Source organism: Pteropus alecto, unplaced genomic scaffold (assembly GCF_000325575.1).
Source record: "Pteropus alecto unplaced genomic scaffold, ASM32557v1 scaffold311, whole genome shotgun sequence".
Taxonomy (NCBI): domain Eukaryota; kingdom Metazoa; phylum Chordata; class Mammalia; order Chiroptera; family Pteropodidae; genus Pteropus; species Pteropus alecto.
In genome coordinates, this window is record NW_006431916.1 from 2,661,935 (window position 1) to 2,675,731 (window position 13,797).

A 13,797-nucleotide genomic window follows, 5' to 3' on the forward strand; every position below is an offset into this window, starting at 1 on the left:
CACAGTGCAAACATTAATTAAGGCTCTTGGAATTCCATGAGGCACTGTGTGTAAATATCACTCTCCCCACCTGGCTGAGAAGGTAAACTGAGCCAGGAGAGGGCAGGTGGCGTGGTCAAATACAGTTCAGACCTACTCGAGGCTCCTTCTTGGAGGAGAAGCGGGTATATGGCAGTCTCCCCCCTCCCCCACCTCTCCAACTACGTCTTCTTTCTCCTCTTCCTCAGCCCTCTTGGTGATACCATGAATAGAAATGGTTTCTTGTTCCTCACTGAGGTGAATGGTGTGAGGCATTCAGAGGCGAAGGGCATAGGGAGCCCCTCATTCTCAAACATGCCCCTTGACTGCCCAGTGGACTTACCTCTGGGAGGGGGCAGTGAGGGGACAGCCGACCATGTCGGGAGGGAATCGAAACATTGGTTTTTGGAAGGAGGCTGTGTGTGCGTGTGTGTGTGTGTGTGTGGGCGGGTGTTAACTTTATCTTTTCTTGGAATTTAAAATTAATGCTTTTTCTAAAATGTTAACAATAGGTAAATTGGGTTAAGCAAATAAGTATTCCTTGTATTAATCTTGCAAATTTCCTGAAGAGATTCGAAATTTCTTCAGAATAAAAAGTTTAAAAGAAAAGGAGAAGAATGAATGCCTTTTCTAGAGCCACAGTTCTTTTCTAGAGCCGCAATGACCAAAATGCAGCGAGTGAGTCCAAAAGAAACATTGAAGGAAAAGAGAGAAGACAAAAACGTATTCCTTAATAGAAAAAAAAAAAAAAAAAGGAGAAAACCCCTTCCACTTGAGAATGCAGGTTGTGAGTGACTCTCTTGGTTGTGCTTGCTGTCCTTGCACGTCCGGGAGCTGCAGTGGCGCTGTCGCCCCTCCCCGCCACCACGCCGACACTGCCCCCTCTGGTGACTCACGCGGAGACCGTTTAAATACCGGGAGCGACCGGCGAGCCGTACTCATGCTGCAGCCTTGAGCCGTCCCACGTCCTCCTCTCTGGCTCCCTGTGGTCGACGGCGGGAGAGCGGGAGCTGAGCTGCTGGTAAGTAGGAGGGCCGGCTCCATCTCTCCCCATTCCCTCCTACGTGCTTGGATGGATCTGGCTGTCCTATCGGCCACCCCTTTTCTGTTGACTCCGCTCCCCGGGGGGAAGACTCCAGGAGGGGCAGGGCTGGCATGGTGCTTGAGGATGCTCTCAGAATGCCATCAAATGCAGTCTGCACTGTAGGGGTGCATGACCAGTCCCACTACTGCCCAGCGCGCCTGTGGCCACCGCCACCCTCTGCCGATTCCTGACCAGCCTTCACTTGCTCTTCCCTCCAATGATGTCAACCTGGGATGCTGAGGAGATGTTTTAGAGGTGCAAAATGCACCGAAAGTTGACCAAATAATCACACCAGTTACCCATCGAGTTTACCTTTTTCTGGATACTGGCTCCACTAGGGAAGAGTTTCTCTTTTTAAGATTCGGGTTATTTGAACCAAAAAAATCTGCCCTGCACTTAACTGTGGTGGCCACCAGTTAGCCTGTTCTACATCTGGGTTTGTCTGGGACCACCGAGAGCTTCCTTTATGGGGCTTTCCCAGGCCAGAGATCTTCTTCCTTTCAAAGACTTATAGTTGCTATAAAAGTGTCTTCAGCAGATGTGCTGGTGCCTGGTTCAGATTTCCAGTTAGGAATTCCCCATTCTGGCATCTTTCTCCTCTAGCCAGCCAGAGTGTCTGGGCATGGTGGAGGCTACTGGCTTTGAGCAGGGAGAGTCAGGGCTGGGAATGGATCTGTGATGAAGGTGGTGTGCACTTAAAATTGTGACTGTTTTAAAATTGTACCTTTACCAGTGTCTCTGCTCAGACATAGAGGCAGGAGAGGGGCCAAGGAACCAGCTGTGGAAAACTTTTCTTCAGCTTCCTACTTGTGCCAAAGTGTGAGAGAGCCAGTCTACCTCCAGCGCCATGTGTGTCACCTCAGGGCAGGCTGCAACTCTCTCTCGAATGACATATCACTCAGACCGAAGGTGCTGGATAGCCATCTGTCACACTCTGGCTTTTCCTTTATGATTATTTGGGATTATAGCACCATATCTCAGTTGGCTCTCAGATGATATATTGTTGCCACTGGCTCTATAACTTAAACATTCTCTAACAGTTGTCATTTCTTTTACTCTGTATTGATTGAACATCTGGGTTACATTCAGGGCTAGACAGTCCCATTTGCCTGTGGTCCTGAGTCAGCGGGGAGGGCTCCGCGGTGATGAGACTAGCATGTGAGAGAGGTTGGGCCAGTGGGAAGTGTTCCGAACAGACCGGCAAAAAGTCAGAGAACCCACAGAAAGTTCTTCCCAGGGCCAGGGGACACTACCTGGCCTTGCTCAGTAAATGGAGGGTTTGGGGAGGGGGTGCAGATGGGAATAGATCCAGATGTAGAGAAATAAGAAGGGATGGGAGAGAAGTTATCCCAACTCGATTCTGCCAGTAAACACTCTGAGGCTGTGATTACACATGGCAATTTGCTTCCCTAAATCTTGACCACGAAAGATGGACTGCAGCTTCTGGTTTTATTTCCTCTCTTGGCTTCTGAGATACCAGATTTAGAAACCGCTTCCGAAGGCTTTGATGAGGGGCTGATCCATTTTTATCTAGTTTAAGCCCCCTAGGTGTTATTCTGAGAAGGAGCTATGGCCCATGGCTTCTTTAATAAAAGCCCAGAGTGGGAGCTTCTCCCTGGTCTGCTGGCAAGTTTGCCAGTATCTCCTGCCGCTTTTGCCAAGCTAATTACAGCCCTGCTCGGGCTTCTGCAGGAAGCTCTACCTCCCTAACCCTGGGGCTGGAAAGGACTTGCTTTTTCTTACTCATTTTGTTTTTTAAACAAATGAACAATATTTTGGCTTTGAAGGGTCACGAGAGATGGGCCAATGATCAAACAAGGTGGCAGATGAGAGCGTGGCCAGCCTTCCTTTGGGGATCTGGGATATTTTATGTTTGAAGTAGAGCATTCCTAAATTGGCTGTGTGTTGAGATCAACTCCTCTGGTGACCCCTTCTGTTTCTTCCCTCCATTCCCTCTGGCCACTCAGGTGAAATGAGCAAACATGAGCATCAGAGCAGCCTTAAGGAAGAACATCTCTCAAACTACATAGCTGAAGAGTTGGGAGAGGCACTTGACCTTGGCTCATAATGCTGGAGGGTAGATTGCATATGGGCCTGAGATCATTTTAGGATGGAGGGAGCAAAGTCTCTTCTTTCCTCCTTCCAGGCACTGCCAGACACATGGTTGACAAGGACCTGAAGTCTAGTGACAAGGTTCAGGAGTTCATAAGGTTCTATAATTAGGTAGAGCCATGATCTGGGTGTCAGGAATCTTCAACGGACTGTGTGACCTTGGGCAAGTTCTTTCCTCTCTGTGCCCTTAGTTTTCTCATTTACAAAATGACCAGATAGTCTCAAACCCTCGTACATCTGATGTCCTGGTCTATAAGCTCTGCTTCTGGAAGCAGCTTCTACTGCTGGATTCAACTTAGCACAAATTCCAAATTCCTGATGGGGATGCAGAAAGGACCACTGAAGGAGATATTGACAAAGGGAGCTGACCAGGCCCGTGGCCTGACCTTCAGTCTTCCCTATCCTAGGTTCAATTTCTCTGTTCTCAGTAAGTGATGCTGGTCAGGAGCATGGGTCCCAACAGGTCTAGGCCTTGAGTGATGATTCCGAGTACGGACTGTGGACCCCTGCATCACAGTCATTTGGGGACTTTGTTTAACGTGCAGGGTCCAGACACTCTGCTCCCAGACCTAGAGATCAGGATCTCTGGGAGTGGAGCCTCCCAAGACTTTGATTTTATGCCACAGCAGAATGAACAATAATTATAAGTAACATTTGATGGGTACACATTTTGTGCCAAGAATGAATTTAAGGGCTTTACGTGTATTAACTCATTTAATCCTTATAGCTACAACTCTATGAGGTGTTTCCCAACCCTATGAAGCAAGCTTCCCAAGGCACTTCCAGGCAATTTTTATGTACTGATCTGGGGGTGGGAGCGGTTACTCCTTGTTTTGTGAGGCAGGGAGGTCTGGATGCACTGAGTCTCCTGGGCAGACAGTGCCTTCATACCCTTAGAACTGAACACCCATGAGCAGCTTGATCGAGGCTGGCACTGGTTATGGGGCTGGGGAAAGGTAACCCCTCAATTCTGAGCCTGGCAACTCCCTTGGCTGGAAGGGGAAACATCTCACTGCAGATGAGACCATGTTTAGAGAGGCCTTGGTGGGAAGGGGGCACGGGCCTGGGAGGGTGATCTCCTCTCTGGGCCTCTGTTTCCCCATGTGCACTGAAAGGAGGCAGGACCAGAGGCTCCATAAAGCCTCTCTCAGCTCCTGGATCCCATGAAATGGCTATCGACTTTGTGAGGATGCACGCTGATTAACTAGTGAAATTGCCTTGCCTGGCACAAGGTGAGCCTGAAAGATGAGTATGAAAGTGAGGCTCGGACAGGTGGCACTGTGCAGTTTGGCATGACCTGTAGGGAAGAGAGGATGAAGAGAATGATGGGGCTTCGGGTCAAATCTCCCTTTTGTCTCCGGTCAGAAGATATGAGAGCTGCCAAGGGCCTTTGGAAGTCTTCGCAGGAAGGGAAACTGAGGCCTGGAGAATTTGCCTAAACTTATACTCAAGCTTAGTATCAAGACTAGAGTAGTACATTCATCTCTCAGGCTCTTTCCAAAAGAGCTTAGTATCAAGACTAGAATAGTACATTCATCTCTCAGGCTCTTTCCAAAAGCTTTGCTCCGTGGCATTGAAATCAGAAGCCATCTCCTCCCAGGGAACCTCGTGTTTAGGGAATGTGAATGATGGTATTAAACCCCAAAAGTCCCAACCCACCAACCAACAAAGCCCAGGGCTTTGAGGCTAATTATGTGTTCACTCATGAATCATAGGCTGTTCTTGCTAAAGAGACCCACAGCTGGAGCGCCTGGTCCAAGCGCTTCTACTGGGGAGGGACCGCGTTGGAGTGTCCAGGTGAGCTGTCTGTCTACTCAGCTCACGGAATTCCCGGGCCAGCAACAGACGCCAGGCTGTGCCTCCTCCCAGAACAGGGGCTGGAGCAAGTTGCTGCAGTGACTGAAGACGCACTCTGCCACCTTGGAGAGGAGGGTGTAATTAAAGCAGCTTTGTGGGTCTTTAACTGGCATTTGTCATGGCTGTCAAGCGGCACTGGGCAGCGTGGGCTATTAGGCTGCTGTGTGCTGGGATCCTAAGGGCGACAGGCTGCCACCTATGCCTGCAACAGTTACTGAAAATCCCAGGGCCTGGCTGGCTCTCCAGCCCCTCTTCTGCAGTCCCCCCTTCTGCTGAGGGCTCTGCATCTGTGTTTGAGGTGGGCTCTTCGGAGGTCCTTTGGAGCAGTCAGTACCAGCTGTGGCAGTAACAAGTGCTGGAAAACAGGAAACCACTGCATGTGCTACTGGGGTGGGCTCTGCAGACAGAAGGATTTATAAAAAGGAAAATCTGCAAATTCTTGCAATATTCGTCAAGCTGAGTGTGGTTCATTTTAAACAACAGTGGCTCGGTTCCCATAAGGAAATTATCTTTTTCCTCCTTCTCCCAAGCCAAGAGGCACCTTGCCTTGGCCCTGGGATGTTCCTGGGGCTGGCTGATGCCCCCTCCCCAGATGGGCAATACAGACTCAGAGAAGGCCTGAGAGGAGTCCTCAGAGGGGACTTTGTCCACACCCTTATTTACAGATGGAGAAAGTCCACATAGACTGCCCTGGACATTTACTTTAGTGCCCAAGTCTCTGACACTTGGGCTGTGACACCATTTTGAAGCATACTGGGCATAGGAGTATACATTATAAATAAATAAATGCTAGCTAGCATGTCACCAGGAGCGAGGAGACGTTTACCTTTTGTAATTCAGTCCAGGGAGTAAAAACCTCTCACACATACATATACCAGGGGGATGGGCAAACACCCCCGGACCTGCCTGCACAGACCCCTGGGAGCACAGGTGGCACATTGTCCTGGTAGATAGATTTCATATTCTTGTTCTGGAACTCAGCCTTAGAATCCTAAAGTCTTGGGGATGGACAAGCTGTCAAGAACCTACCAGATATAGGAAGCTTCTTTTCAGCTTCCTTACTGAGTAGTTGCTCAGCCTCTGCTTGAACACTTCCAGGGACAGGGAACTTACTTTCTCTATGTGGTTGTCCATTCTGATTCAGACAGACTCTCTCTTTGGTGGTGAACTGAAATCAGCTACCCCATACCTTCTGCCCACTGGTTTTGATCTCGGAGCCACACTGAGGAAAGCTGCTTTCTTTATCCCAGGGCAGTCCTTCGTATATACTAGGAAAATGCTTATAGGCTCTTCATATCTTCTCTTCTTCCGGCTATTTATCCACAGTTCCTTCAATGGATGCTCGGATGCTCTGGTTTCTGGGTCCCCTTACTATCCTATTACCCTTCTCTAAAAGGCTTTTAAAAGACTGGTTTGTCATTTCACTTCTTGAAGTTCAAGGTAGGACTGAGCGCAACGCTACAGGTGTGGCCTTATCAGAGCAGTGTAGAGTAAGACCATCACCTCCTTTTTTCTGCACTTAATACTTCTATTAATGCAGTCTAAGATTACATTACCTTTTGTCGGCAGTCTCCATTCTTTGTTACCATCAACAAGCCTTTCTCCTGCGTGGATGTTGAGTCGCTTTTTCTGTGCTGCCTGTTCAGGCTATTCATTTTATGCTCTCAAATTCTGGACTTTACATTTGCTTATACAAGTTCATCCTTTTAGACGTGTCCATAGTTTAATCTGGCCCTATTTCTTTGCACTGGACTTCATTGGCCAAGTTATTCTTTCTTTTCTCCTCTGTTGCATGTACTTAGTCAAACCCTTAATGCAAAAGTACAGCATGTCAGGGCTTGGATGGACTGTGAACAAGTGAAAAATCAAAGTCTGGGTGGGTGGGAGATGAACTTGGGTTCTCTCCTCAGAGTAAGCTTGTTGAGGAGCAGGGGAGAGGTACATTGAGCTGAGGCCAGATTGAGAAGCCTATATTATTTTGAGTTATGGGCCAGACTCAGGATTCCATAAGCTCAGGGGAACAATGAGAGGCCAGGGAAAAACCTTCTCCACCCAGCCTGTTTATGCCTTATATGCTTTCATCTGAAATTCCTTCCTCTGACTCAGGGTTTTAGCTCATTAAAAGAGGCACTGCATTAACACTCAAAGTTTTCACCTAGGCACCTGAAGATCTGGGCTAAGCTCTGAGTCTCAGTTTCCCTGCTAACTGCATCCCCATAAAACGACGAGAATGTATGATCAGGAGTTCTTAACCCTTTGGGAGTTAGAATCCCCTTTGAACCTCAGATGGAACATGCAGATGTTCCACATATACACAGAAATCCTTAATCCCTTCACTAACAATGGTAAGATTAGAGGCCTTTCTGTCTACAAAGTCCATGTTGTGGATGAGCTTGGAACAACTGCACACATTCGTATAACACTCTAGGTGGGGGGAATCGCTTGGGCAAAGGCATGGAATTAGGAAGGCATGGGGGAAGGCAAAGAAGCTTGTTGACCAGACCACAGGGAACGTAAGTTGGATATGTGGTGATGGGGTTCAGAGGCAAGCCAGTGTGTGGTACCAAAAGTTGACCTTGGCTTAAAAATAGCTGCAGTGTCAATGATCTGACCCTGACTCATGTGTGCTCTCTCCCCTTGCACAGGCCATGCCTCTGAAACATTATCTCCTTTTGCTGGTGGGCAGCCAAGTCTGGGGCACAGGGCTGGCTTACTATGGCTGCCCTAGTGAGTGTACTTGCTCCAGGGCCTCCCAAGTGGAGTGCACCGGAGCGCGCATTGTGGCAGTGCCCACCCCTCTGCCCTGGAACGCCATGAGCCTGCAGATCCTCAACACACACATCACCGAACTCAGTGAGTCTCCATTCCTCAATATCTCGGCCCTCATCGCCCTGAGGATCGAGAAGAATGAGCTGTCCCAAATCATGCCTGGTGCCTTCCGCAATCTGGGCTCACTGCGTTACCTCAGCCTCGCCAACAACAAGTTGCAGGTTCTGCCTATTGGCCTCTTCCAGGGCCTGGACAACCTTGAGTCGCTCCTTCTGTCCAGCAACCAGCTGGTGCAGATTCAGCCGGCACACTTCTCTCAGTTCGGCAACCTCAAGGAACTGCAGTTGCACGGCAACCACCTGGAATACATCCCTGATGGCGTCTTTGACCACCTGATGGTCCTCAATAAGCTCAATCTGTGCAAAAATAGCCTTACTCACCTCTCGCCCAGGGTCTTCCAGCGCCTGGGCAACCTCCAGGTCCTTCGGCTGTGTGAAAACAGGCTCTCAGACATCCCCATAGGCACTTTTGATGGGCTAAACAACCTCCAGGAGCTGGCCCTGCAGCAGAACCAGATTGGCATGCTCCCCCCTGGCCTCTTCCACAACAACCGTAACCTCCAGAAACTCTATCTGTCCAACAACCACATCTCCCAGCTGCCCCCTGGCATCTTCCTGCAGCTGCCCCAGCTCAACCGTCTCACGCTCTTTGGGAATTCCCTGAAGGAGCTCTCTCCAGGGATCTTTGGGCCCATGCACAACCTGCGTGAGCTTTGGCTCTACGACAACCACCTCACTTCTCTACCTGACAATGTCTTCAGCAGCCTCCACCAGTTGCAGGTCCTGATCCTCAGCCGCAACCAGATCAGCTACATCTCCCCGGGAGCCTTCAATGGGCTGACAGAGTTGCGGGAGCTGTCTCTCCACACCAATGCACTGCAGGAGCTGGACGGCAATGTCTTCCGCATGTTGGTCAACCTGCAGAACATCTCTCTGCAGAACAACCGCCTCAGACAGCTCCCAGGGAATATCTTCGCCAATGTCAATGGCCTCATGACCATCCAGCTGCAGAATAACCAGCTGGAGAACCTGCCCATTGGTATCTTTGATCACCTGGGGAATCTATGTGAGGTACGGCTCTATGACAACCCCTGGAGGTGTGACTCAGACATCATTCCGCTCCAAAATTGGCTCATGCTCAATAAGCCCAGGCTGGGGACAGACACCCTCCCGGTGTGTTTCAGCCCAGCCAATGTCCGAGGCCAGTCTCTTATCATCATCAACGTCAATGTTGCTGTCCCCAGTGTCCAGGTCCCAGTGACCCCCGAGGTGCCCAGCTACCCAGAAACGCCAAAGTACCCAGACACACCCAGCTACTCTGAAACCACTACCATCGCCTCCACCCCTGAGCTCACCACCTCCATGAAGGACTACACTGATCTGACCACCATCAGTACCAGCGATGACCGCAACGTATGGGGCATGACCCGGGCCCAGAGCGGGCTGGCCATTGCCGCCATTGTCATTGGCATCATTGCCCTAGCCTGCTCCCTAGCTGCTTGCATCTGCTGCTGCTGCTGCAAGAAGCGGAGCCATGCAGTCCTGATGCAGATGAAGGCACCCAATGAGTGTTAAAGAGGCAGGCTGGGGGCAGAGCTGGGGATCGGGGGACCACTGGAGGATCCGGGAACTTCATCCTTCCACCTCTGCCCCTGGGTCTACAGAGCCATCCTCTGCTCCCTCTCTGGTCCCTGAGAGAAAAGTGCCCCTGACCTTTTCCTGACCTGCTCTTGCAGGACCTTCTCACCACCAGGGAGATCAACTGGCCACCGGCAAAAACCCTGAGGGGTTTTTAATTCACATCTTTGGGCTTCCTTCAAGAAAACCCCTCCTCCAAAGCCTCACCAGCTCTCCTCCAAGAGCACCCTTCCCTGCGCCTGTGCTCCTGCTGGTCTCTGTAGACTCGCTTATTACATGTCTGCTCACTTTGTGGGAATAGTTCTCCAGTGGGACAAGTATTCTCCCAAGTATTCTGTAAGTTGATTTCCCTTCTTTTGCTTCTCTCGTTTGTGGCATGGCTCCACCCTGTCCCCTCAAATGAAAGTTCTCCCTTGATTTTCTGCTTCTGAAGCAGGGTGAGTTCTCTCATCAGAGAAGGCTTCAAACCACTTACCTGGTTTCTTAAGAACTGCCAAGCACCCTGGCTCTTAGGATGCTGTGAAAGAGAGAAGTTAAAAACTTTGCTGCTCAGTTCCTGGAGACAGAGCTGTCGTCAGCATCTCTCTTGTGGTTTTTATCCAGAAAAAGAAGAAAGGCACCAGTGCAACCAGTACAGTCTTTTAGAGAATGATATTCCAAATGGGAAATTTTTAGTCCTTTAAGGACTAAAATCAGGTAGACTTTCCGCCCCCTACGATTGTTAAAATCAGCTTATTGGTAGTAGATGGAGAAAGCAACCTGGTACCTGGGGGTCCTTGTGTTCACCCCTTAGGTTTTTCTCTTTTAACTGTTTACTAAAAAGTATAACAGATACACATAAAAGTGGGAGCATGAAAGTGTTTAGTTTGATGGATTTTCACAAACTGCACACACTTGTATAGTTGGCATCCAGATAGAGAAGCAGGACCTCCATCAACCAGTATCCTCCATCCTGGGTTGTTATTGGAGAAGACAGAGGCTTATGGAGACGCCATGGACTCACCTGGGAACTGGCTCCCCATGAGCCAGGACAGGCCTCTCACTGTCCCCCCAACCAGTCAACCCTTGCAAATGTCCAGCTACCAGGGGTAGAGCAGAAGATGTGGATACACTCTGGTCTAGACAGAAGATTTTATTAAATCCCCACACCCTGAGGCACCCAGATTGGCCAGGTCAGAAGCATCTCAACTGCAGGGGACCATGCAGCCACATATCCTTCCCTGCCAACAAGTTTTCTGCTGCTCATTGGAGGCCTTCCTGCCTGGGCCTTTTATGGGCATGATATGCCTGTATCTGTTTTTAATTTTCACTTACCCTTTGAGGGAAGTGAAATACCTCAGAGATGAGATCCTTTAATTGAATGGCCAAGTGTAATGGAACCTAGTGATCCCTCTAATGTGGTGGCAAAATTCTCTATCAACAGTACAGTCAGCTAGAAACGGAACTTCAGAGTTCTAACATGCAGCAGAAAATATCAGTGTACACAGATAGATCGCATGGGGTTGGGGGCTCTCTGGAGCTCCTCCTGCCTGTTGGTCTGATTATAAGAAATGAGTTGTTTAGTCCATGCTTATTTTCTTCCTCGAGTTACAATCACATGAATACTCGCCCTTGCAATCCTTCCTTCTGCACATAGATTCACACTGGTTAAAAAAATTGTGCTCATAGCAACTCAAATCTTTTTTTGAACAACCGGTCTACCAGTTTAGACGTAAAAGTTCTCAATGGAGAATTTCAGATGTCCTTGTTTGCCCAGGAAAGAGCTGTAGCCAACATTACAAAGATTTGGAAATCCTCCATCAATCCAGACTGGCTCTTACTGGTTCCCTCTGCCCCACAAGACAAGTAAAGAAATCCTCTGGGGCCTTAGCAGCATGCTGCTGACAGGTGCCCACCAAAAGGGCCCAGGAAGGGGTGTGCGCAAGAACTAGTGCTCTCAGTAGCTTTTCACTCTCTATTCCAAAGGAATCTGGGAGAGATAGAGCCTGTCACTGGCAAAAGACATCACCTTCCTAAGGTAAATATGGGTCTTCAAAATGTTTTCAAAATATTTGTAGCAACTGGTGGACGTGTATGAAGGCTCGTCAGGGCCCAAAAGGAAGTGAGCTCAGAGCTTGAGGAGTGAGCATCATTCCACTGATGGTGGCCTGCCATATCGATCCTGGGGCCACAGGGGAAGCCTGGCCTGCTCTTCTCCAGAGAAGAAGCATGGTTGGTACTGCATTCCTTAAGGTGCTCCTTATGAGTCTGCTCTAATGTCTCCTTGTGCAAAAGCACAAGTGGGCCAGAGATGGCAGAGAGGTAGAGGAGTCTTCATCCAGTGTGCCCTGCCAATATGAACCCAGGACCCTTGGGTATTTCCAGCATTGGCCATGACATTGGAGTCCCTTCTTTTTGGCCTTGTATATCAACATGGGCCCCCAGGCCAAAGGCTGGCCTGAGAGCAGCTGTCCCCAGATTACCCCAGCCAGGAGCACCCCAGATCAGGGTGGTGAACCCTATACTTGACCTTCTGAGCTTGCCATCAGGCCTCCTCTTCCTTGACAGGCCTTTTGGCCTCTCTGCACTGTGTTATCTGGTCAAGGAGCTGCCAGAAAAGCTGGATGGAAAGGAAACTCAAATCCATTCTGATGGGAGAAAGGAACAGTTAGAACCACTGTTTTTTCAAAAATGCTTTCTGTGTGTACTATCCTTTAAAGCACTCGACAGGCATTTATTTTATTTTTTTTAGCCCTTACTCTACCCTGATGCATGAGCACTGCCATTATCCCCCGGCAATAGGGTCTAACAGTGCTCATTCTTCTACAACGTTATGCAGTAGGCTCTGGGTTTTCCTCCTCTCTTCAAACTTTGTATGAGACCTTTTGGCCTGTCCTAAACTTTCATCATTACACTGAAAAAATGGGAGTCACTTTCTTGTTGCTCCCTATAGTCTTAGCTATTGAAACCTCACTTGGTGCTGTGTGGATCAAAAATCATAAATGTAGGGGAAAAAATAAACTCGTCCATCTATTAAAGAAAAACTGGTCCCTCTCATGGAAATATTGTTCCCCTCTTTAGAATTTAAAGGCACGACACAGTTGTCAGAACTTGTCATGGGCAACAAGTTTTCACAGCCTTCCAGACATCAGGATAGAGCAGTTTTGGGAGTTTATTTTCACGCTCAGGAAGCTTATGGAGAGCCGACGGCTAGATAACTAGAGCTGGCAAACAGGCAGTGGATGTATCCCAGCCTTTACCTATAAACCTCACAAAGAAATAAGCCCACAGATCCAACAGTCGGAACTGAATCCTGGTTGTTGGGCAGGTGGTGGTGGTCTTGGGGAGGAAGCCATTTCAGAGAGGGTGGGCGGGTGTCCTCCAGGGCAAACTCCTTCAAGTCTGAGCTTTCTCCTTCATCTAAGGCTGGATTTTTCTCACCAAACCATTGCCTTCATGCTGCCTTCAGTCATAGATCATGTTTACCTTGCTTAGATAATCATTGCAAATAATCCCAGGTGCTTGATGATGCATTTAGAGATTTCTGGGTCCCCGGGGTTTTATAGGGTGTGAGCCCTAGTGGGCAGGGTTGGGGGGGGGCTGTCTTTGCTGGGGGTCTTTGCTGGATGCTTCTTGTAACAAATTTGGTGAACAGAATCAACAATAAATGGTATACACAGGACACAAGTGCTCTTTACGGATGTCTTTGCTGGGGGATCTCACACCTGTTAATTCTACTCTCGTCACATGTATGCAAGGCTGACCCGAGAGCCTTTCCTAGAGAATAGATTCCGGGCTGGGAAAAGGCCTTTGGAAAGTGAGTGGGGACCAAAATAAAATAACAAATGACATATGTAGGCCACTGTGGCTGGAAGGGGCCTTAAGAATAGATTCGACACATTTTATAGATGAAGAAAGTGTGATCAAGACAGGAAATGAATTTCCCATTGTCACCCAGTGAACTAGTGGCTGAACTTGCTCTGTAACAAGGCCTCCAGACTCCCAGGCTAGAGTTTCTTCTATATCACCAGAAAGGCACTGAAGTTCACTCAGCATTGGTTTAATGTGCACATGCTCGCACCTGCACGCACAGGTAGACAGGCTGAGGTGAATAGGACTATTATGCATCTTTAGACTCCTATCAGTGCTTAGCACCAGGTTCAGCCAATCACAGGCTCTCAGAAGACACCATCTGTATGAAGATGACTCCCTCCAAGTGTCCAGGTGGCCCCAGGACAATTATAGGGCTCCAGGTTCCAGGGCTGTCACTGCTGCTGGCAC

At 49.0% G+C, this 13,797-nt stretch overlaps 1 protein-coding gene across 1 annotated transcript; it reads left to right on the plus strand.

The window, feature by feature from the left end:
• Positions 1–973: 973 nt before the first annotated feature.
• On the plus strand, positions 974–13,094 carry LRRC15 (leucine rich repeat containing 15). Its single transcript, XM_006906168.3, has 2 exons — positions 974–1,039; positions 7,717–13,094. Exon 2 carries the CDS (start codon positions 7,720–7,722, stop codon positions 9,472–9,474), a length of 1,755 nt encoding a protein of 584 aa, XP_006906230.1. The 5' UTR covers positions 974–1,039; positions 7,717–7,719; the 3' UTR covers positions 9,475–13,094.
• Positions 13,095–13,797: the final 703 nt, after the last annotated feature.

Bases quoted from the DNA above. Each gene is read 5' to 3' on its own strand.
- LRRC15 (XM_006906168.3), top strand. From the start codon at position 7,720: ATGCCTCTGAAACATTATCTCCTTTTGCTGGTGGGCAGCCAAGTCTGG.